Source organism: Lipotes vexillifer, unplaced genomic scaffold, assembly GCF_000442215.2.
Source record: "Lipotes vexillifer unplaced genomic scaffold, Lipotes_vexillifer_v1.1 scaffold352, whole genome shotgun sequence".
Lineage (NCBI taxonomy): Eukaryota > Metazoa > Chordata > Mammalia > Artiodactyla > Lipotidae > Lipotes > Lipotes vexillifer.
Genome location: NW_006776684.1, coordinates 344,162 through 366,072, shown reverse-complemented (window position 1 = coordinate 366,072; position 21,911 = coordinate 344,162). Strand labels below are relative to the sequence as shown.

The following is a 21,911-nucleotide window of genomic DNA, read 5'->3' as shown; positions in this document are numbered from 1 at the left end:
GCTGTGGCTCACGGGCCCAGCCGCTCCACGGCATGTGGGATCTTCCCGGACCGGGACACGAACCCGTGTCCCCTGCATCGGCAGGCAGACTCTCAACCACTGCGCCACCAGGGAAGCCCCAGCATTTCAGATTCTTATCCATAGAATCACCATTTGTCTGAAAGTACAAACCTGGCGATTAACTGGCTCATCTGGCAAATGTCACAACCAACGGCCTGTGTGGTTAATTCAGACCAGGGGAGGACCCCTTGGGGCCCTGTCTCCTCTTCTCTGGGGGCAGCGCAGGCACGTGTCCAGGTGAGTGCTCAGGTGAGTCTGCACCTGAAGGCCCCGTCTGTCCGGGCCGAGACACCACCAGCTACTGGCCACCCCTCTGGTCCCCCAAGGACGGAAGGATTTCAAGACTGTGTGGCTTACACGGGCCCGTCCCAGGCAACCGAGCAAGAGGCAATCTCCATGGAGGAGTGTGGGAGAAGGGAACAAAGAAGGCATTTAGGGACAGGCCTGGGCAGGGTGTAGGGAGTGAGCTGGGGAGAAGGAGGAAGTCGGGAGGGAGGTGTAGACAGGGGTGGAGCTGAGGGGAGCTGAGGCCCTGTCAGACATCAGGAGATTTAATCAGATTTCAAGGGAGGAGGGAAAGCGGGGCCTCAGGAGGTGATGGGGAGGGTGTGGGGAGGAGAGGAAAAGAGGCAGAATTGATGAATTGCCCCGTCCGTGAGGTGGGGGAGCTTGGGCAGGGGTGAAGGGCACGGATGATGTCCTGGATGGTTCAGAGACTAGCCCAGAGGTTGAGGCCATGTAACAGAGCTGAGTCCTGTTGCTGTGTCATGGTCTTCCCACTTCCTCGCTGGGAGAACTCAGGCAAGCTCCTCAATGTTTCTGGGCCTCGGTTTCTGCATCTGTAAAATGGGGATAACACGGCTTGCCTCCCCAGGAGGCTTTTGCAGATGAAAGGAGAAATGTGGGCACATAGTGGATGCTCAGTAAAGCAGTTAGGATCCTTCCTTCTAAGGTTGCAGGAGAACCCAGTATTTTGGAGCCTTCCTATGTTTTATTGTTTCCTATATCCTGCCTTTTCTGGCTTTTGTGCAACCCTGCCAGCGGGGAAAAATTGCCAAGGGCTAAACAGATGCTGGACACATCCCCAGAGGTCTCACCCCAAACCGTCTTCTCCTGACGGGGTAGCACTCATCCCAGAGGTGAGAGCAGACCCTTCTAGTAGCACAGAGTTCCCAGCCCAAGGTCCCTGGTGCCCTGCAAGTCTGGCCTTGCAAGGCCCCCTCCCAGCCGATGTTGACTTCCCTGGTGCCCCAAAGAAACCAGGCGACTAGTTTCTCCTACGCCCTGCCTGATACTTCCGCCCACTGCTGCAGACAGGGCGGCTCCGCTTTTGACCCTTCTCTCGCCTGTTTCCAGATCGGCTGCCTCTCCCTCCGGCCCTCCCAGGTCACTGGCCGACACCTCTGGCTCTCCTCTGTGCGCACCCCGCTAGCCTCCCTCTTCCCTGCCTCTCTTGCTCAGGATGGACCCCAGGGGCTGACTCCCGCTACCCTTGGCCGAGGCTCTCCATTGTTCTAGAGCCCCTGGACTCTCCCTCCTCTGTACTCAGTGCCTCTTCCTCCCTCTTGGCCAGTGAGTCTGTGCTCTGTGGGTAAGGCCTTTCCTCGCCTTAATGCCCCATGCCCCACAGCTGCCAGCAGGTCCCCCGAGCACCTCTGCTCACTCCGCTGGTTCCCTACCTTCACCTTCTCTAGGCAAACCTCCTCCCCTCGCGCAGGGGGTTAGCCTGCCTGCACCACCCCCTTTATCCTACCTCCTTTCCGCTTTCCCCAGTATCCTCCAATCTTCAGTTCTCCACCATCTAGGCCTCTACTTTGCATCTGCAGCCCAATGTCTTGACCTCCCTCCCCTCACCCCCGGACGATTCACTCTGTATCCCCACTGTGTACGCACCACCCCAGGGCCCCAGCACAACAGCACACTCCATCCACACCACTGAACACCACCAAGACCTCACCTGCTTGCACCTGCCCACTCCCCTCACTTACCCGTGCCCTGTGGGCCTGCCTGCCACCCTGTCCTCTCCCCTCCGAGCCCGGATCCTGGTCCATGGAAGGTGCCCCACCCAGCAGTGGGGATGGGACCACTCGTCAGCGCTTTCTCTGTGCCAGGTGCTCTCTGAGAGCCTCACTTGCCTGATCCCAGTTCATCCCACACCTGGCTGGGAGATGGCCCTCACACTACCTCCACAAAAAACGGAGTGACCGAGCCACCAAGTTTGGTAACTTGTGAAGGTCACCTGCCTAGAGGTGGTGGTAACTGGATTCAAAACCTTGGAGCCCCAGTCCTAGGCTCTGGGTGGGCTCCCTCCTGGATCCCCCAGGCTCATTTCATGGAAGAACTGCCCTGCGCCTGCCCCCACCCCCAGACATGGGGGTGGGAGTGAATGCACTTTTGTTCTCTGCTCTCCTTGTTCTGGGTGCTGAGGTAGGGTGAGAAGCCCCAACGCCAGCCACTCTCGCTGAGCTGGTGAGGACGTCTCAGCTGCAGGGGGAGGCGGCTTCCGGCGTCCCATCCCCTTGGGGCCTTGCTTGCTGGGGGTGAGGGGCTCTCCAGGGACAGGAAAGTTGCCCAGCACAGGCACACTGTCTGGCCTTTAGGCGTCTTCCTCGCAGCTCAGACCCACCTGCCAGTCCCAGGCTTCTCAGGAACCTTCCAGGCCACCGGCTCTGCCAACCTCGGAGTTCGGGGCTCTTGGCTCTGCCCCCGCAGAGAGTCTCCGCTGCCCACATGGGGTCTGGGTCCCTTGGCTTTCCAACCTCCCACCGCTGTGTCTATTGACAGCTGGCTTCTCCCAGCCTTTGTCCAGAGACCAGGCGAAACCCTCATCTTCATCCGCGTCTACTCCTCCTCTTAAACATTTTCCATCCCTGGCGATGGCATTTTCCGTGTTGTGAGATTTCCAGCACGTAGCTCGTGGGGCACATGCTTTCTGAGAAGAACTTAGAGTCTCTGGCCTGGGGAGCCCAGGGGTGTGGGCAGAGCGGGCGGGGTTGGAATCCCCGGGTGGCTGTCTGGGGGCTCTGCAGCTCCAGCTCTAGGCCTTCCACCTTCTCCACCAGCTTCTCGGCCCTCTGGGCACTTTTTCAAGAAAGCCAGGACACTCTCTCCTCCATCAATCCACTTCCCGGGGTGTCTGCACAGGGACCCACCAGCAGCCCCCTGGCCTGTGAGAGTATCCAGGAGGGGTGACGTGTGCGCCCAGCTGCTCAGGACTCCTTGCCAAGAGAGCTCACGTTCCTGGTGGTTTGTGGCTTCCACATGTTGACTCTTCCTGTGGTTCCTCAAGGAGATGGCTGGAAATGGGTGGGACTCTGTGTTCAAAACCCAGTGTGGTGGGGAGACCGGTGAGCGCTCTGGGGTGTTCTCAGATGGCTTGGTCTTCCTGCCTTCAGGTGGAAATCACCCACCTGTCTTCCAAGCTGGCAGGTGCTTTGGGAGCACTAGTGGGGAACCCGCAGAACAAAAGAGGTGCCTCTTGGCTGAACTGGATTGACCTTAGCTTCACGCCTCCACTTTTGTCTCTGTGGTAGCTGCTTTTCAGAGAAGGACATTATTATCCGTACTTTCCGTATCCATCAGAGCTCATGTCCCAGCTCATTCCTGATAGATTCTCTTCCCAACCCACCCCAGACCCTGCCAGCCCATGTTCTCTTCCTGAGCAGGGCTGCCTAGAACCTCTCCTTCTCCCCTCCCAGCCACCCTCACTGCCTCCCTTGCTGGCCTCTCTCCTCCCCCAGGGACCCTGAATAAACTCCCGATCTTGCCCAAACTGCAGACGGCACTCCCTTTCCCATAAAAAGGTTTATAGCTGTGCCTGCCCAGACAGAGTCCCCGCTGGCGGCAACCCAGGCTCCTGTTTGCAACACAAGCCTCACGTCCTATCATAGAAACGCTGCACACTGTTACTGCCACGGGACACTCCCTGGGCTGGTCTCTGCTGAGCTGGGCTGCGTCCCCTTCCTCCCCTAAGCTGCTCCCTGATGGCCCCAGATCCATTGAAAGGAGTGGGAACCCCACAAATGAGCTTCCTTCCTGCTCACGTTGGGTGGAAGACCTGGCAGAGGGTCAGCCTTATGAAGATATGGCTGGGCTGCCCAGCCCCAGAGCCCTGAGTTTACAATGAGATGGCGTTTGACTTGTTGTTGGAGCCTCGGTGACTGGCGTGGTGCCTGGCGTATCCGACGGCCTGATGAGTGTTTGCTGAATGGACGGCTGAAGGGCTGAGTGGTGGACCTGCTCGAGTTTGCCCCCTGGGTGGCCCCGCTCCCTGACTCTCCGGTTCTCTTCCACCTCTTCCCCCCTGACTTCTCCAACCCCGGCTCCCTCCCTGCAGACAGAGCTGTCACTGCAGAAGGAACAGCTGCAGCTCAAGATCATCGAGATCGAAGATGAAGCTGAGAAGTGGCAGAAGGAGAAGGACCGCATCAAGGTAAAGCTGCCCCCAGGGCTCTCCCCACCCTGTGCTGCCCGGAAGAGGCGGGCCTGTGCTCCAGCTCGAGGTCTCAGGCCCACAGTTACAACCCACACTCGTTTCTTCTGGGTTCTCTTGCCCCCTTCTAGGTGTGGGCCCGGCATCCATGTTGCCCAGCACCTAATGCTCATTTTACATCATCCCAGCAAATAAAGACCCTGGACCAACTCGTCCTCCAGTGTGGCTTCCAATGTCCACCGATGTCTGTTCTGCCCACCAGGCTACCCGGCCACCAAATGCATGCTATTTTCCCTTTACTTGTGTCAGTGTGGCTAGATGTATGTCTGCCATGGTTTGAATGCTTGTAAACTACAACCTGAAATCACTGACTCTTGACCCTGGCTACAAAAACAGCTCATTAATTCACTTTCTGAATGATGTTTGGGTCTGGCTGAAGTTTCAGTGGACACACCCTGACTCACCTGGGAACTTCTGAGCCCATGGAGTTACCCAAGGGTAGAATGATGGTTCATGTCAACCCACCAAGGGGGAGGAGCTGCTGATAGATAAGGAAAGGTGGGCTGTTAAAAAAAAACCTTGGCCATCTCTATCAAGAGATGGCATCCCTCAATGATGCCTTTGAATGAGATTCTTGGTTGAACAGGCTTGCAGGGTCAGGGCAGTAGAAGTGCCCTGACTCTATGTTGGGGACCTAAAGATGTGCCCTCTAGGGAGATTTTTAATTACCGAAACCGGCCTTCCTCTCTCCCCTCACTCTGGACGCAGAGCTTCACCACCAATGAGAAGGCCACCCTGGAGCAGAACTTCCGAGACCTGATGCAGGACCTGGAGAAGCAAAAGGAGGAAGTGAAGGCTGCACTGGAGCAGCGGGAGCAGGACGCTGCAGACCAAGTGGAGGTGATCGTGGATGCTCTGGATGAGAGGGCCAAGGTGCTGCAGGATGACAAGCAGACCAGGGAGCAGCTCCACAACATCAGCGACTCGGTGCTGTTTCTGCAGGTAACAAGCAGCTCCTCTGTCATTCAATCCCTCACTCCTTGTATCCACTCACCCAGACCCTCATCCAGTGTCCATCTGTCCATCCATCCATCTATCCACCATCCACCATCCATCCGTCTATCCATCCATTCATCCCTCTAAGCTCCATTCCATCTGTCTATTTAATTATTCCATCCAAGCCATTTCCTTACCTCTTTTAAAGATGGCACACAGATATCACTTTGTCCCAACTTCAATTGATAAGTACAAATAGTGCTCCAGGCTCAGTAGGAAACAGTTCTGCGATCGATTAGTGATGCCTGCACTGGGTATGGGTGTGTGTGACATATGAGCGCTGTACATTTGTTATCCTTCATCTTGTCTCTCTGTCAACTCCTCCAACCATCCTTCCACCTGCTAGACTGTGTTGGGTACTGCATGCCCAGTACTCTATTAGGTGCTGTGGAGAATAGAAAGGTATAAGACATGGTTATTGCCCTCAAGGAGCTGCAATCTGGCTGGGAAGATAAGACACGTACAGTTAGAGAACAATATAGAAGGGAGTGTAATTAAGTGATAAAGCCTATGGTTCAGGAGATAAGAGCCTATGGAAGCTCTGGGATGGGCAAACAGGCTGGAGACAGCTTTGTGGAGGTGGTGGAATTTGAACTGGGTCTTGAAGGCCCATTAGGATTTGAGATGAAGGGATTCTCCAGTGAGAGGGAAGGGAGGTGAGAAGTGCCAGAGCGTAGAGGCAGTGAGTGGGCATGTGCAGGGGGAGAAACCACCATGACTGACCCATACGCTAGTAATTCCTTGCCTTTCTTTGGTGCTTTCACGCCCAAAGACTTCACAGCTTGTGTCACACCCATAAACCCCTATGAGGTAGGCACAATGCACCCAGTTTAAGAGACGGGAACCACGGAGTCACGTGTCTCGGTGCTAGTGCCATTAGGGATATTAGCATCTAGTGGATTTTAGTTGAACCCTTTCCTTTTACAGAAGAATAAGAAACAAGTGCCTAGTGGGAAAAAGTGGGACTAGTTAGTAGCAGAGCTAGATCTGGAACCCAGCTCCTCTGCCTCCTGTGCTGAGTCTTCCAGCTGGACCATGAAAGCCCCGTGCAGAGAAAGGTCCCCATAGCTCCCAAAGACCCAGAAAGTTAATGGCTTCTTTCCTTTCCTGGTAGGAATTTGGTGCCTTGATGAGCAGTTACTCCCTCCCCCCGCCCCTGCCCACCTACCATGTTCTATTGGAGGGGGAGGGCCTGGGGCAGTCGCTGGGCAACTTCAAGGACGACCTGCTTAATGTGTGCATGCGCCACGTTGAGAAGATGTGCAAGGGGGACCTGAGCCATAACTTCATCGAGAGGAACCACATGGAGAGTGGTGAGTCCCCTCTTGTGGGCAGGCCCCAAGGCCATGGATGTTTCCTCCCGGGTCATTTCCTGCTGCCGGGTGCAGGCCAACATCGAGCCAGCTGGCCCCTCACTGTTCCCAGCCACCCATCCCACTTAAGGGTGTTTGGACTAGGATTCAGGGATGGTACCCCCCTCCCTTGAAGTTGCTGCCACAGTTATGCAGCTATTTACAAGGGGCCTCCAGGGCAGGAAGCTTCCCAGGCACTGGCGGCACAAATGTCCTCTCTGTGGGTTGTCCATCAAACTCAGGGATTGGTTGCATTCAGCTCTGCGTCTGCTTGGCGGACCCAGTCCAGCAGCTGTGTAGATGCTGCAGCTTGTAAGGGCCAGACTCCAACCTGGTGGCTTTGCAGGTTCCAGTGGACGTGACCTAGAACTGCATCTGTGCTTGGAGGGAGAACTTGCCTGTCACCATGGCCGTGCTGAGCAGTGTTGAGCCCAGAGGTGGACTTGGCCTGGTGGCCCGGCTGGGGATGATTGGGCACAGTGTGTCTCGGTGACTCACCAGCTCCCCTGAAGTCAGCTTCTCTACTGAATCACTCTGTCCTCTGCAGAGGCGACTGAATCATCTCACAGCGTCCTAACATGAGAAACTGCCCCATTAAGTGCTTTTCCACCAGTCCCAGCCCAGTCCCTTTAGGGCCTGAAGCTGGACACTTTCCCCAAGCCCCGCCCAGTGGCCCAGGCCTTGAGGTTGCAGCCTAACTAATGACTTCTAGCCCCAGCACCCCGAAGGCAGTGACCCTGGTCTTTGGTCTCCGAAGGGAGCATGTGATTCTTTGGGGGATGAGAAGGGGGTAATAGTGCGCAGAAGGGCTGGGACTCAGGGGGCAGCGTCTGTATGTCTTGGGGATGGTGACGTCGCATAGTGTCCCCGTGAGATGTGAGGGACATTCAGTCACACCTGAGGACAGATAAGCCATTTCAGCAAGACCATCATTTGGCTTCAAGTGGCACCTGGGTCCTGAAATCCTCCTAATGACCATGGTGACCATCCTGAGGGGACGGCTCACAGCGATTGGGTGCTCCCAGGACGCTGGCTTTGTGTGAATGACTCCCTTACATTATCTTAGTCTCTCTGTGGGATGAGTTGCATGTCACAGATGAGAAGGCTGAGGCTTACAGAAGAAGCTTTTCAAAGGGCACACGGCTAAGCAGGGGGTGAGCTGGGTTTCACACTCTGCACACCTGGTACGGGAGCCCCTCCACTGAGGTCTGGTCGGACCGATGAGGACAGCCCCGACCGGGTTGGGGTGCGCCCCCACCTGCAACCTGCCCACTGTGCCATTTCTAGGTCATGATAGTGCTGGCCATGGCCTCTGTGCAAGTGGGGCCCTGTGCCCTGTCCAAGGTGTGCCGGGAAGCGGCTGCCAGGAGAGGATGGGCGCTACTGATGTCAGCAGCCCTGCACCTGTGCCTCGGGCCCCGGGGCCTCCATGTTGGCGTTTTGGCACTGCTGTGTGCTTGGGAGTGTGTCTGGCTGTAGGAAGTGGGGTGTGGGTGGCTGGTGAGTCAGACCTTGGAGTGACCGTCTTCTCTGCCTTGATTGCAGTCTGCCCACCGGACAGACCAGGGACTCAATCCCCACCATCAAAGGTGTGGGGTCTGAGACGCACCAGAGCACCTTCATCCTGGGCTTGGTGGGGACGGGGCGGGGCCAACATCAAGAAGGATTTCTATTTGTCGTGAAGTGCCTACCGCGTGCCAGGCCCCTGCTTGGTACACGTGATGGAGATGAAGGATGGGCATCCTCACTCCTCCTCTTGCCCGGGAGAGAGGGAGAGGGAAGGGCAGAGGGAATGTAGGAGATGGGGAAGGAGCAGGAGAACGGACTGGGGCAGAGGGCAGTTGGGGAAAGGCAAACTTCGAGCCACAGATTTGTTTGGGTTCAAGGGGATCTGCAGGTGGGTGTAGGGGGGAGTCAGCTAGAGTTAGCTGCCCCTCCTGAGTAGCTCACTCTCCCCTGCACGGCTCCGCAGCTGGATCCCTGGCCATGGAGGCCAATGCTGGGACTTCATTCCATCTCCTTCCTGGGCTGCCAGCAGCGGCTGAGACAGAGCCAGGAAACAGGGGTGAAGGCTCCAGCCCCACATCTGCCCTTATTGGCCATGTGACATGGGGCAGTGGCTTCACTCACCTCCTGAGCCTCAGTTTCCTTATCTGTCACCTGGACATCTTCATATCAGCCCAAGGGTTGATGCACACATCAAACAAGAGATGAAACTCAGTAGCACCTTGTAAACTGCAAAGCGCCTTGCACGCGTCTTCCTCACGGGGGCCAGTCCCAGGCAGGGTGGATGGCCCACCACACAGACCCTCTCTCGCCCCCCAGGAGCTCAGGGCCGGAGGGGATGCTGGGCAGGGGGCCCCCTTCTCCAAGGCTGGGGACCTCGCCTCTCCCTGGGACGGAGGGGCTATGGGCTGCCTCGGCGACACCCTCAGTGGCTCGGTTCATGCCCCGCACCTGGCCCTCTGCTGACCCGACCCCTCTGCTTCCCAGGGGGTGACCAGCGCTACGTGAACAGCTACGGTAACAGCTACAGCAGCGAGTGGGGTGCTCCAGACGCCGCAAAGAAGTACTCCCTGTACCTCACGCCCAAGGGTAAGGGAAGGGGGCGGATGCTCCGCTGAGGGGATGGTCCCCAGAGACGCAGCAGGGTTCCCCTGGGGAGCGACCCTCACGGACAGGCCTGGGAAGGTCCTGGCGCCTACCTGGGTCCCGGTGTAAGTAGCAGCACCTCCTCTCGCCCTCCGTCTGGCACCTGCCCCTCAGCTCCCCTGCCCTGTGCCCACCCCTCCCACCCCCGCGCCTCCAGCCCACACCCTCCTTCTCTTTCCTTCCCGAGGGGCTCCTGGCTGCTGGCCTCAGCCACTCCCATCCACCAGGCTGAGCTGGGTTTTGCCTCTGCTGAGGTTTCTGTGGTCCTGAGGGAGGGCTGGCTTCTCCAGAGCCATCCCGCTTGTCCAGGCAGGGGGACTGACGGCTGCGCTTTTAAATTCCTCAACACCACCCCCCCCCCACGCACGCCAGCCCCTCAGCCCTCCTTGCCAGGCCCTGAGGGGCAGCAGCCCAGCTGGGCGTGGGTAGAGACCAGCGCCTGGCTGTCCTCGCCCTGCGGTAGCCCGTCACATTCTTTGGCACCAGCAACAAACCACAGCGATGCCCGTGACGTAAGGGTGGGTGTTCCCGGTGGACAGAGGGGTGTGTGCATGTGTGTGTGTTGTGAGGGGGCCAGGGGGTCAGGACAGGAGAGGGTTGCAGGGAAGCGTGACGTAAGGGTGGGTGTTCCCGGTGGACAGAGGGGTGTGTGCATGTGTGTGTGTTGTGAGGGGGCCAGGGGGTCAGGACAGGAGAGGGTGTGCAGGGAAGGAGGAGAAAGGAGACGTGGGGAAGACGCCAGGGCCTGGAGCGGGGAGCCTCGAGGCCCTGGGCACGGATCCACACGTCTCAGACGCGCGCGCGCACACACCGCACACACCAACCCGGTGGGAGGGGCCCAGGGGAGATGAGCTCAGCAGAGAGGAACCTTGGCCGCCCCACCCAACTTGAAAACAACACCTGGGCTTCCAGCAAAGAAGCTGGACCTGAGTACCCGGCCCTACGTTCATGGTGGGGGCCTGGGCCCGGCGGGGCCTGCTCGCTTCCCTCCCCCGGGGTGCTCTCCTTTGGGTCTAGTCCTGTGAGAGGGTGAGCTGCGTTAACCAGCCCCATTCCAGCATCACTGGCCCTGACCCAGACCCTTCTGGCTCCCCACCTTCTGAGGATCAGACCCTGGGGTGGTATCAAGTCCCCCGACTGGCCCCTGCTTGGCTGGCCTGCTCTGTAGAAGGCGGAGGGGAGCGGAGCAATAATGGGGGATTGAGGAAAGAGCATGGACCCACCCAGATGTCACTCGAGAGCCCGGGCCCGGTGACCTTGGGCTGGTCACTGCCCCCTCAGTATCCTCATCTGAGAAGAAGGAGCTTGGACTCAGCTGTTAGGAGCTTCCAGCTCTGTTACCGTGAGTCAGGCTGTGACATTTGTAGGGAGAAGAAACAGGTTCCTCTGGTGTCTCTGCCCCTGCACTGGGGACCAGAGGGAGGAAATCTGGGAGCCCCAGGCTCAGGGTAGAGGCAGGGCAGGGGCCAAGGGAGTCAGCAAGGAGATCAGGAAGAAAGGCCACCAAGGGACAGTGGCCTGAGTCTGGGAGCTTTGGGGCAGTGGGACTGGGCAGTGAGACTTCCGGGAGAGATTAGTTTCCAGGCTCCCTGCAAGAGGGGCCAGGGACTCGGTAGAGAGGGCGTGGCTGTGATGGACAGAGGGCGCAGGACGAGAGGGATGCACTGCAGGGGTGCGGGTTTAGAGAAGGACCAGCTGGTGCTCGGCCAGAACGGGAGTGGGGCTGGTTAGGCGGGAGGGCAGAAGCCGATGGAGGACTCTGACCCGCGCAGACGCACGTGTGGGGCGCGTTGTCTGCATCTGTTAAGTAGCCTTGTGGAGCCCGTTCTGTCTGCCTTCCTCCCAAGACTGTTGCGGAGCCCGAATGGGGGAGGGAGGGAAACACCTGTGCCACGTAGAGCTCATCCCTGGGGAAAGCATCCCTGTAGTGGGGGAGGGACTTGTGGCACAAGCTCATCAGGCCCCTGCAGGTGGCAGCCCTCATTCGGTCAAGGGCCCTACACCTCTGCCCCACGGTGACCGTGGCCCAACTTCCTCATGGGCACCCCATTTCCCAGCCTCTGGGGTCTCAGTCACACAGGGCCTGGCTCAGGAAGGCTCTGGTGGCCCTCAAAGCCCCTAATTAGGGCAACCATACATCTAGGACTCTCCAGGTTTACACCTGGTACTCTCAGCATAACTATTCATAGCACCCTTTCACGCTCAGAACCATTCTGATTGGAAAGGTAACTTACGTGGTCACCTTATCCTAGACCCAAGGGAGCTGTCTTGGTGGGGGAACAGGCCCTGGCACAGGCAGAGGCCGCTGTCTGGGGGCAAGGAATCCTGCAGTACACCCCTCAGGTCAGAGCCACAGGCTCCCGACTGAGCCAGGTCCCCCCTTCTGCGATGACAGCCCCTCCTCGTGTGCTTCACAGGTGGGGCCAGGACGTCGTACCAGCCGGTGTCCCCCAACCGCCTCTCCAAGGATAAGACCTTCAACAATCTGTATGGCACCAAAGGTAGGAGGTGGCTCAGCTGGGGGTGGGCAGGGCCTGTGTGGGAGCCACACAGGAGGGGCTGTGGGCTGAGTCATGGGCAGGGGGCCTGGGCTTCCCACGTGAGGTGAATGTGGGGAGCTGGGGTGGGGTTGGGGACCCAGAGACGGGTGACGAGGGGTCCTAGTGGGCTTAGGGCGTGTGCGCATGTATACGCGTGTAAGGGCGTGTGTGTGCGTGTGTACACACACGTGTGACGTCGTCAGGCTGAGGAAAGGCAGCCGGGCACCTCGGCATCCCTGGAAATCCCTGAGTCCATAGGATCTTCTCCCTGAAGGCTGAGTCGGGGGGAAGTGAACACCGGGGTTAGGTGTGGGGACTTCCCTCAGCGGATGTCGGGGCAGGGGACCACAGAGGAACTCTCCTGATTTGTGTACTCCTGGGTCGGAAAGTCATACGGCGGTTAAGACAAACTAGGGGAGCAGGAAACGAGAAGTCAGGCATGCTATGAAATGGGCCGTCCCTGGAAGCCCAGGAGGTGTTGTTGCCAGGGAGGTGTGTGGGCGACTCATCCTTAAGACCCGGGAGGGGTGGGATGGGGGTGGAGACACGGCTTCCCCAGGGAGACCTGCTGAGCGCAGGGTCCCCTCTGCCCACAGCACTGAAGGCACCGCTGCGCCGAGGGCAGGGCCGACCCTCGATGAGCCCAGCTTCTGGGGGCTCCTGCCGGGGAGGTGCCACATGTGTGGGGGGAGAGGACCGGGCCAGCTCTGCCAGAGCCCCCCTCGGACACAGCACCGGGACGTCTGAAGAGACGAGGAAGGGAGTCGGGGCTCGCTAGTGAGGACGAGGCCCCCGGAGATCTGGAAGGTCAGGGACACCGTGGGCAGGGCCGTGCCCAGGCCTCTAGGTGCAGGACTGGGTTCACCACCAAGCACAGGAGACTGTGAGCTCTGTGAGGGCAGACGCTCAGTCTGCCCTGTTCCCTGCTGCGACCCCAGGGTCCAGAAGAAGGCAGGGTTCAGCAAACATTTGTTGAATGAGAGGAAGAGGGGACCAATGAATGGGTGAAGGAAAGGGCAAGGCGGATGGCCCCTCGGAGTCTTGGCAGGCGTACTCAGGGAGGGCCTTGCTGCAGAGTCTGCCGCGGTCCCTGTGGGAGGGGGTCAACGAGGGGGCAGGCCACCCACCCCGACCCCATGCGACCGCTGACCCGGCTCCACCCCGCAGGCAGCAGCAGGAGAAAATCGCCAGGGCTGGTGGGCTTCGCTGTGGAGTGAGCTCAACCAAGGGGGAGTCCCCCACGCTCCGGGCTGCTGAGAGGGTGCAATGCCCGCAGGGGCTCTTGAAGGCCCTCGCGGTGCCCCTGTTGTCCCTGCCACACTGTCCCCACGGCCTCTTTTTTGTTCACCTGCAAATGGACACTTGCAGCCTGTTCAACCTGGCAAACAATTTCAGGACTTGTATCAGCTGCTTCCGCCTCCAAGTTTTAGCCTGTGTTTGTATTTATTTGTTCCTTTACTCATTCATCCATCCATCAGCTGTACAATGAGCACCTTCCAGCAAGCAGGCTGGGTGCCAGGCACTGGGTGTGATGCTGGGCCAGACGGGCATTCCACCTGCCCCCACAGAGCCCAGTGGGGGACGTGGACCATTAAACGTGCAGTTACAATGCGATATGGGGCATGGGGCTGGGACACATGCAGACTTGGGGGGGGTGACACGGAAGCTGACACCTGAAGACCCGACACCTGAATTTGCTAAGCATGGGGGAGCAGGTGGGCTATTCTAGGCAGAGGATCTGGTCTGTGCAAAGAGCCTGGGGCAAGCGAGAGCCTGGTGTGTGTCAAGAGCTCAGAGTGCAGTCTGGTTGGAATGTTGAGTGATGGAGGCCCAACTCCAGGCGAAGGCAGAAAGTGGAGACAGTGGGGAGGGGTGAGGGCCTCATGAAAGAGCTGAGGGCTGTGCTAAGGACTTTGTACCTTAATCTGAGGGCAGCGGGCTGTTAGGGCCAATACCTGACAACACTTGATAGTTTAGAAGGACAACTTGATGGCAGGAAGGATTGGCCCGAAGTGTGACGAGGGCCCAGCAGTATCCTGGCTGGAGACGTGCAGGGGCTGGAGAGATTCACAGAAATGGCCATGTCCCGGCCTCCGTCCCCCATGCCAAGCTGTCCAGGGCTGATGCCTCTTCCTTTCCCCACCAGGTAACTACACCTCCCGGGCCTGGGAATACTCCTCCCCCATCCAGAGCTCTGATGACCTGCCTGCCATGCAAGGCAACTCTTCCTTCTCCCTGAAAGGTGAGCCCACCCCAACCAGAGTGCCTTGGACTCTACTCACAAGCTCTTACCTTGTAAGGATCAGAGCCCTGCCTCCATGTCTCTGCTGTCAGGAGGGCTGGGCCACCACACGCCGGTCCCTCAGGATGTGCTGATACAGGCCTCGGTGTCAGGGAGGTGCGGACACATGACACCCTCTACACCCCCCACCCCAGACATCCCCAGGGTGCTTCCATCAGGCACTGAATCTTCCTACTGCAGAAAGTTTATTTAACTCAGTCACCCAGTGACTCCCAGCCTTGGTTGACTCTAGAACCCTGTGACCACATAGCACCTGTCAGCATCCCATGGAGCCAGAGTCCTGCTGAGTCCCTGCTGGGAGAGGCAGATGAGATGATCTCTAAGGCCTCCCAAGTCTGATTCTGCCTCCCAGAGCTCTTTGACAAGGCTGAGCAGCCGATGCTTCCTGTCCGCTGGGAATGGGGTCATCCTGAGGGGCAGGCCTGAACCAGGCCCCAGCTCACAGTGGGGCCCACGGCCCTCCCATCTCTTCTGAAAGGTGCATGGGGCAGCTATGGTGGGCTGAGGTGGGAGCAGGCTTGGAGACATCTGGCCTGGGAGACAGGATAAGCAGGCTGGGTGGGCTCAGGCGGAGGGGGTGGGAAAGGGGCAGGCGGACCTCCAGGCAGTGGCCTCGGATGATGGCTTTATCATCCAGCATTCCCTTCCGGGCTGGATCCCAGCCTATACCAAGGGCTGGGATTCTTGGATCTACCAGCAAGGAGCTATGACTAGAGGGTCCCAGCCTGCAAGACCCCCAGGCCTGGGGAGTTCTGGGACTTGCCTTGGCCTGTCTGGCTTCCAACAGATCATCCCTGCTCTCTGGTCAAGCTTGGATCAAAGGCCACCCGGCAGGGAAGACGGCCACCCTTAGGTGTGATTTGGAGCTTTCACACTCGCTAGCATCTCCCCGATGGCCTGCAGTCTCCCCAGGCGAAGGCCTTGTCCTAGGAGAGCCTCTCCTCAAAAACACCAGGACCTCGGGACACGTGTTGTCACCTTCATGCAGATCAGCTCCCCAGATCTGCTGGGAATGGCCTGTATGGGGGTTCTGGGCAGGGGCTGCCTGCCTGGGAGGACTGACCCCACCTACTCTGGGGCGGGGGGAGGCAGGGAGTACACGCAGGCTGCCAGAGAGGACTGAGTGAGGGCTTTGAGAGTGGCCGTGCCCATGGGACGTGTGACTCCCTCTGGCCCCTCCTGGGACCAGTGCTAATGGCTCTCTCTCCCAGCAGGCACTGGAAAAGTCCCCTGTCAGTTCACCACTTTGGGACAGGCTACCACAGAGTTTTCCAGACCACTGGACGGCAGTGGGCTGTTTAAATATCATCCTGGTAGCTGCCTGTTTTACATTCCCCCCCCCACCTTTTCCCTCCCACAGCAGGGCAAATGGGACACCCTATGGGGCTCTCTGCCACTTCTAGGGTATCCTGGTCCCTCCTCCCCAGAGCCCCTCTGGAAGAGGATGCATGCCCCTTGCCCCCTGCCATCCCTAGCCCACCTGCCCCTGGATGCTGCCTGCTATACAGGCTGGTCTCCTGGACCACAGCCCTGCCGCATCCCCGTCCCCACTTCTCTCATGGCTGGCTTGGGATTTTCTTTCTGGAAACTGAGAAGTGAGACCTGAATTCCCCCCTCTCAACCTCCTGCTCAGGACCTGAGGAACCCTCTCTTTCCAAGGCTTCCCCCATCCCCAGATGCAGGGAGACAGCCGGGTTCTCTGCTCTGTCTCCACCCCCTTGCCAACCCGGGGAAGGGCCGGCCTCGCTGGCAGCCTGGCAGTGCTACAGGTGGTTTCTGGGCCTGACCAGCTCATCCGCCTTTGAGCAGGCCAGCCTGCCCAGGGCTGCCCGCCTGCAGGGTTCCAGCCTGCCCCTGCCAAGGACAGACCCTGTTTATTTCTTGAGCTCCTCCACGTCCGGGGCACAGCCTCTTCCTTGCTTGCCAGGCACCACCGCCAGTGCCTGCAGGCTGAGGGCTGACACGGAGAGCACTTTTCACAGTTCTGTGGACTGGAGCTCCTTACAGACCCGCTGGGCTGAGGGGGAGGGGTGGGGAGGTGGGCTTGGGCAGCGCTGCCCCAGACCAGCGCCTCGAGGACCCCAGGCCCAGGTGGCGCCCATGTGCTCCAGGCCCCCTTGGGCTCGCTGTTTTAACCCTGGACCGCAGCCACATTGCTGCCCCTCTCTGGGCCCCAGCCTCCTGCTTGTGAAGCAGGGAAGGGGGAGCCAAACTAGGCAGACAGAACGCGAGGAGGGGTTTTGGAGTCCGGCAAAGCTGGGTTCTAATTCTGACCATTGATTATTAGCTGTGCAGCTCAGGGCAACAGAAACAGGGAAGACCTATGCGAGTCCCAGCACAGTGCCTGGCACGAGTGCAGCCAATACATGGGGAGCCTCGTGCACACAGTTGGCGGGGGTGGGGGGAGTTGGGATGAGTGCCTAACGGTGGAAATCCTGACAGGTTGTGCTCATAGAGTGGCTTCCCTGGGCTTTGGGGAGGGGAGGGGTCTGTGGGGTGAACCATCAGGGTGTGTGGGGGAAATCCCAGCAAGTGGTGTGATCCTGACCTGGATTTGGGGTGACACTCCCCTGCCGCCTGGCCCAGCCCACCTGGCCCGTTCCTCCTCCTTCTATCTGCCTTGGTGCCCCCTCCCTTTGGCCCACCTCCTCAGGATTTTCCATTGCAACCCTCCTGGCTCCTACATGCCTCCTCAGGGTTGGCTGCACTTGGTCATGGGCTGGATGGAGCTTGGCAGTCACTTTGGAGATGGTGTCTGTGCTGCTCCGGCCCTGGGCCCCTGACCGCCAGCCCATGCTCCCTCTGACCAGAGCCTCTTGTCTCCCCAGGCTATCCTTCCCTCTTCAGGAGCCAGAGCCCCAAGGCCCAGCCCCAGACTTGGAAATCCAGCAAGCAGAATTATCTGGTGAGTGAGGAGAGCCTGCCTGGGCATGAGCATGTGCAGAATGGGCACTGAATGGGGCTCCCAGGAGCCGCTGGTCAGGGCCTGTGGGAGGATGGTGATGTCTCTGGGCCATGGGATGGAAGTGGCAGTGGCCTGAATAGCTGCGTACAGCAAAGGGTAGTAAAGAAAGACCCAGGGCAAATAGGCAGGGGGCCTGGGTAAAGATATACTTTTTGGGTCTCGGTTTTCTAATCTGTAAAGTGGGCAGCCCAGGATTTTTTTATGTGCAAATGATTGTTTGCTGCCTATGCTTGTTGAATGATGGCCAAAATGCTGAGTCCAGGGGACGGGCATCCTAGAGATGAGTCTCGCTTCCCTGGCGGCCAGCTCTGACAGCATAGAAGCCTTTGGGCTGATAGTGTGGGTAAGGCAGAGGCTGCAAAGTTAGGAACAGATATATTTAGGGTTCGATAGCTAATGACCCTGAGCTGGGGCATCAAAGAGCAGCACGAGAGGAAGCGTGGTCTTGGGGTCCAGCCACCTGCTGACTGTGGGGTCCTGAGTGAGTCAGAGCCCTCTCTGGGACTCTATAATGCGGTGCTGAGATGGGGTTGAACTCTAATACCTGTAGACCTGACATGCCTGAGCCCTGCCCGAGACCTCAGAGATCAGGGGCTGTCCTTCATATGCTGTGCTTTCACTTCCCCGCACGCTCTCCCCCAAGGCCCATGCCAGGCCCTGCTGAAGGAGTCAGCCAGCTGCCTTGGGATGGGGGTGGCATCTGCTGGGCCCAGGGGCTGGAGCCTCCGGCTCCCTTCTGTCTTTGCATTTGGAGGGTCAGAGCATGGAGAGGTGATTTGCTTCAGGTCACAAAGAGTGACTGGGGCTGGTTTAATTGGATAGAATCTTTAATTTGCTGGCGATGGAGCTAAGTGATGGTGTGTGTAATCTGAGCCGGGCCCAGGGCCACCGCAACAGCAGGGCTGCAAAAGGCAGATATGGAGAGAAAAAGGAAGCTTTCTCTTCCTGGACTCGGCCCTCCTCCTCCCTCCCACTACTTTCCCTCCCTCCCAGAGCTCTGATCCCAGCAGAGAAGGCTCATCATCACCCTGAGATGCCTGACAGGGCAGGGCTCTGGGATCCCCAGCTGGCACCCAGCACTGGGGGAATGGAGGCAGGCGCCAGTGTAGGAAGAGGCTGGCCCGGGGTCTGGCCCCCGTCCTCTCACCAGCTTGCCACGTGAGCCATTCTTCCCCTGTGCCTCAGTCTCCCCATCTGTAACATAAGGCAGATGGCCTGGATGCTTTCATAGCTCTTCCAACTTTCATGTGCTGTGACCCTGAGGCAGGGAGGGAATGGGGCAGGGGATGGGGGTGTGTGTGTGCAGGGAGCACCCTGCCCAGGTGCTCTGTTTGTGCCCGCCTACCACCCTGGACTCTTGACAAGACAGCGCCATTCACTGACCTGTGATCTATTTGATTGACCCAGCCTTCCTATAAGAAAGGCTTCAGCCATTTCTGGGTCTATTCACTTTGCCTTACTGACTCCTCTGGGGTCCAGGCTGGCACCTGGGGATTAGGAGACCTGGTCCAGGCCCTGCTCTGCCACTGAGTAACTTTGGCTATGTCTTTCCCCACCCTGGGTCTCCATCTCTTCCGTTGTTTAATAAGTGTTTTAACCAAGGCCAGAGCTAAGTTCCCTCAAGCCCCCGCATTCCACAGGCCCCCAGTCCTGCTGTGGACCAGATGTAGGCAAGGAGCTACTGTGCATACAGGTTTCCAGGCAGGCAGGGCCAGGACAGGGGCTGGGATCACCCTTGGGGTCTCCTGTACTGGGGTCACTGGGGTGTGAGGCGGGCCCAGGCTCTGACCCAGCTCAAGGGCAAAGCCACTTCTGGAGGCCGTCTAGGGGCCAAGGGTGCTCGCAGGGGCAAGCAGCGGCTAAAATGTGCTCTTCATTGCAGGCTGGAGGGCGATTTGTCAGGGCCCTGATGAAGTGATTGGGAAGAGGAGGGAGTGCTGATTTTGTGAAATTGCTGCGGGATGTAATACACAGGCTGGCAAGAAAGTTGTCGCCGGCTCTGTCCTGAGAGATGTGCCCTGAATCCCTATGAGCGTTCCGGGATGAGAGGCGGAAGGTCTGGGATGGGAGGCTCCCAGTAGGTGTTGGGCTGGGGCGGTGGCTTGCCCTCTCTGCACCCCTTCTGTCAGGGAGAATTATGCAGAGAGAGCAGAGACCAAATCTTGAGACTCAGAAAAGGTGCGTTGACACGGGTGGGGCTGGGGGTTGAGCTCTGGAGCCAGGTTGCTGGGTCTTGAATCCCAGCTCCTCTGCTTGCCAGCTGGGTGACCTTGGGCAAGTTGCTTAGCCTCTCTGTGCCTTGGTTTGTTCATGTATAAAATGGGTGTGATAAGAGTAACCCACTTAACTGGGTAGTTGTGAAAAGTCATTGAGTCCATCTACGGAAAGCCCTCAACGGGAGCTACGCTGGTGCTGGGAGGGGCTTCCTGGGAGTGGAGAGACGGGTTGACGAGGCTGAAGTTCAAGCTCACCAGTCGACTGATGGAGTGAATTCTGATTAGGATGTGAACCCAGAGACTCTGATAATACTGGGGCCCAACTCCAATCCCAGGGTAGATGGAGCTTGCGGGTTAGGCCACAGGCCCCTAGAATTATCAGGGTTCAGACCACTGCCGCTTCCTGGCGGAGGTGAGGGGGTGGGCATCTGGCTGGTAAGCTCGAGTGCCCTCCGACCTCCCTAACTACTCCTGTTTCCCCCGCAGTCGCACTACCGGCCCTTCTGCGTCAACAAAGGCAACGAGCTCAGGTCCAGCGAGGCCCCATGAGTGCCAGGCCGGCAGGAACGAGGCGCCGCCACCCCTGCCCGCCCCAGTGGCCCTGCTGCTCTAGCTGTTCCGCTCATCTGGGTGGGAGGGGGCCCAGCCCTCCCCCTGCCCCGCCCCACCCTCCCCTGCTCTCTCAGGGCCGCCTGGCCTCTCCCTCCTCCCTATCAGCCACGCTCCATCCAGGCCCCCTCCTGCTCTGTGACTAAGGATCACCATCTTTCCTGTGCTCAGAGGCCAACCCTCATGCGGGTGAGAGATAAGGCTTTTCCCCACTAACACGCCACATTCCCCCTTTTGGGTGGGATCCTTGGGGCCGGTAGTGGGTGCCCATATGGTACCAGCCTGCTTCCCCTGCCCAGGCCCCTGCTGCCTTCAGGCCTGTTGGCCGTTTCTCTCCAAGGCCCCTTACCCCGTGATGATGTCAGTAGGTGCCTGGCCATGACAGCTGTCCATCTCCCACCCACACGGGCCCACCTCTTCCCAGCAGCCTGGCCCCCTAGGAGAAGACTGGCCCCATGTGCCCTGCTCTGGTCCTACCTACCCAGGCTCAGCCTGGCGGGGCCTGCAGCCCTCGGCCACCACAGAGGAAAACTCTCAGTGTCTTGGCATCACCCTGCCCGGCCTTGGGTCTCCCCACATCCACGGCGAGTCTGTGGTCCCTGAGGACGGGCTCTCCTGGCTTGGCAGGATGACCTTCACCAAGATATTCCTTTCTTCTGCCTGCTGAGATAAGCGATTCCCTTGATGTGATACACTCCACCCGTGAAAATAGCTACCGGCCCAGCTGCTCCGAGGGAAATGTCTCATTGGTTTCATAATCGTGTTTCTCCCTGACAATGGGAAGTGAGCAGGCTGGCGACAGTGTGGCTGGGCTGGTAGCCGCGGGTGCTTATTTACAGTGTGCCTTACGCCCTGCCCGCACCCCACCTACTGCCCCCACTAGGGTCTCCCTCTTCCCTCTGACTACCCTCCATGTTACATGTTGTCATGGGGCCCAGGGCCTTGAGGTGAGCTCACACCAGCAGCACCAAGGCGGGGTCATCCCCCCTCTCGCCATCCCCCTCCCAAGGGCCTATGGGGGCTACGGGGAGGGGGGCCAGCTGTCAGGGGTGGGAGAGGGGTGGAGGGATGGGGGAGGGAGGGAGGGAGACATTCAGCTTGGGCTTTCCCTTCCTGAATAAACCATTGATCATGCACTTCTTTGTATTGAACAAGCGTTTCCCTGAGGGTCACCAGAGGGGCTGGCTGCAGTTCTTCTGAACACACTTTTTCCACCTCTGATGAGTATGTGGTCATCTCCCCTCTTTCCTCCAGAAGACGTGGTTCCTTTGGGTCTCCCTCCCACCCCTTCCCACACCCACCTGAGTCCCTAGTGGGCAGTGCAGGACGCTGGACCTTTCTGAAGTGGCCTCGGTTAACAGTGAGCAGAGGGGAGGATGGTGCAGGTGAGGTCCGGGGGATCACCTGAATACCCCGAGGGCTGTGAGAGCTCAGAGCCCCTGGCCAGCCTACCCCAGAGTCCCCAGAGGGGAGCCAGGCCCAGGAGTGGCTACCCACAGGCTGGGGTGGAGGCCAAGCAGAGGCTTCAGACCTGAGAGCCTTCTTAGTAGGGGGAGGGCTTCCTGGGCAGGGGAGCCCACAGTCGAGGCCTGGCAGGGGAGCCCCGCTCCTGAGGGCAGCGCCATCCTGAACTTGGGCCATGGGGAAAGGAGATGGGGCCTTCCAGTCCTTGGGAACCCAGAGAGGCCTGGAGAGGCAGTCAGGGAAGAGGCAAGCAAAACAGAAGG

General features: G+C 58.9%; 1 protein-coding gene across 1 annotated transcript in view; it reads left to right on the top strand.

Moving 5' to 3' along the window:
- TRIM29 (tripartite motif containing 29) overlaps positions 1–20,204 on the top strand; it is a 25,368-nt gene extending 5,164 nt beyond the window's left edge. The window contains exons 2-9 of the mRNA XM_007450605.1: positions 4,397–4,492; positions 5,261–5,494; positions 6,663–6,861; positions 9,394–9,495; positions 11,970–12,053; positions 14,239–14,334; positions 17,223–17,299; positions 20,062–20,204. Coding sequence (XP_007450667.1) covers positions 4,397–4,492; positions 5,261–5,494; positions 6,663–6,861; positions 9,394–9,495; positions 11,970–12,053; positions 14,239–14,334; positions 17,223–17,299; positions 20,062–20,124 — 951 coding nt within the window. The 3' untranslated portion in view covers positions 20,125–20,204. The remainder of the gene's footprint in view (positions 1–4,396; positions 4,493–5,260; positions 5,495–6,662; positions 6,862–9,393; positions 9,496–11,969; positions 12,054–14,238; positions 14,335–17,222; positions 17,300–20,061) is intronic.
- Positions 20,205–21,911: the final 1,707 nt, after the last annotated feature.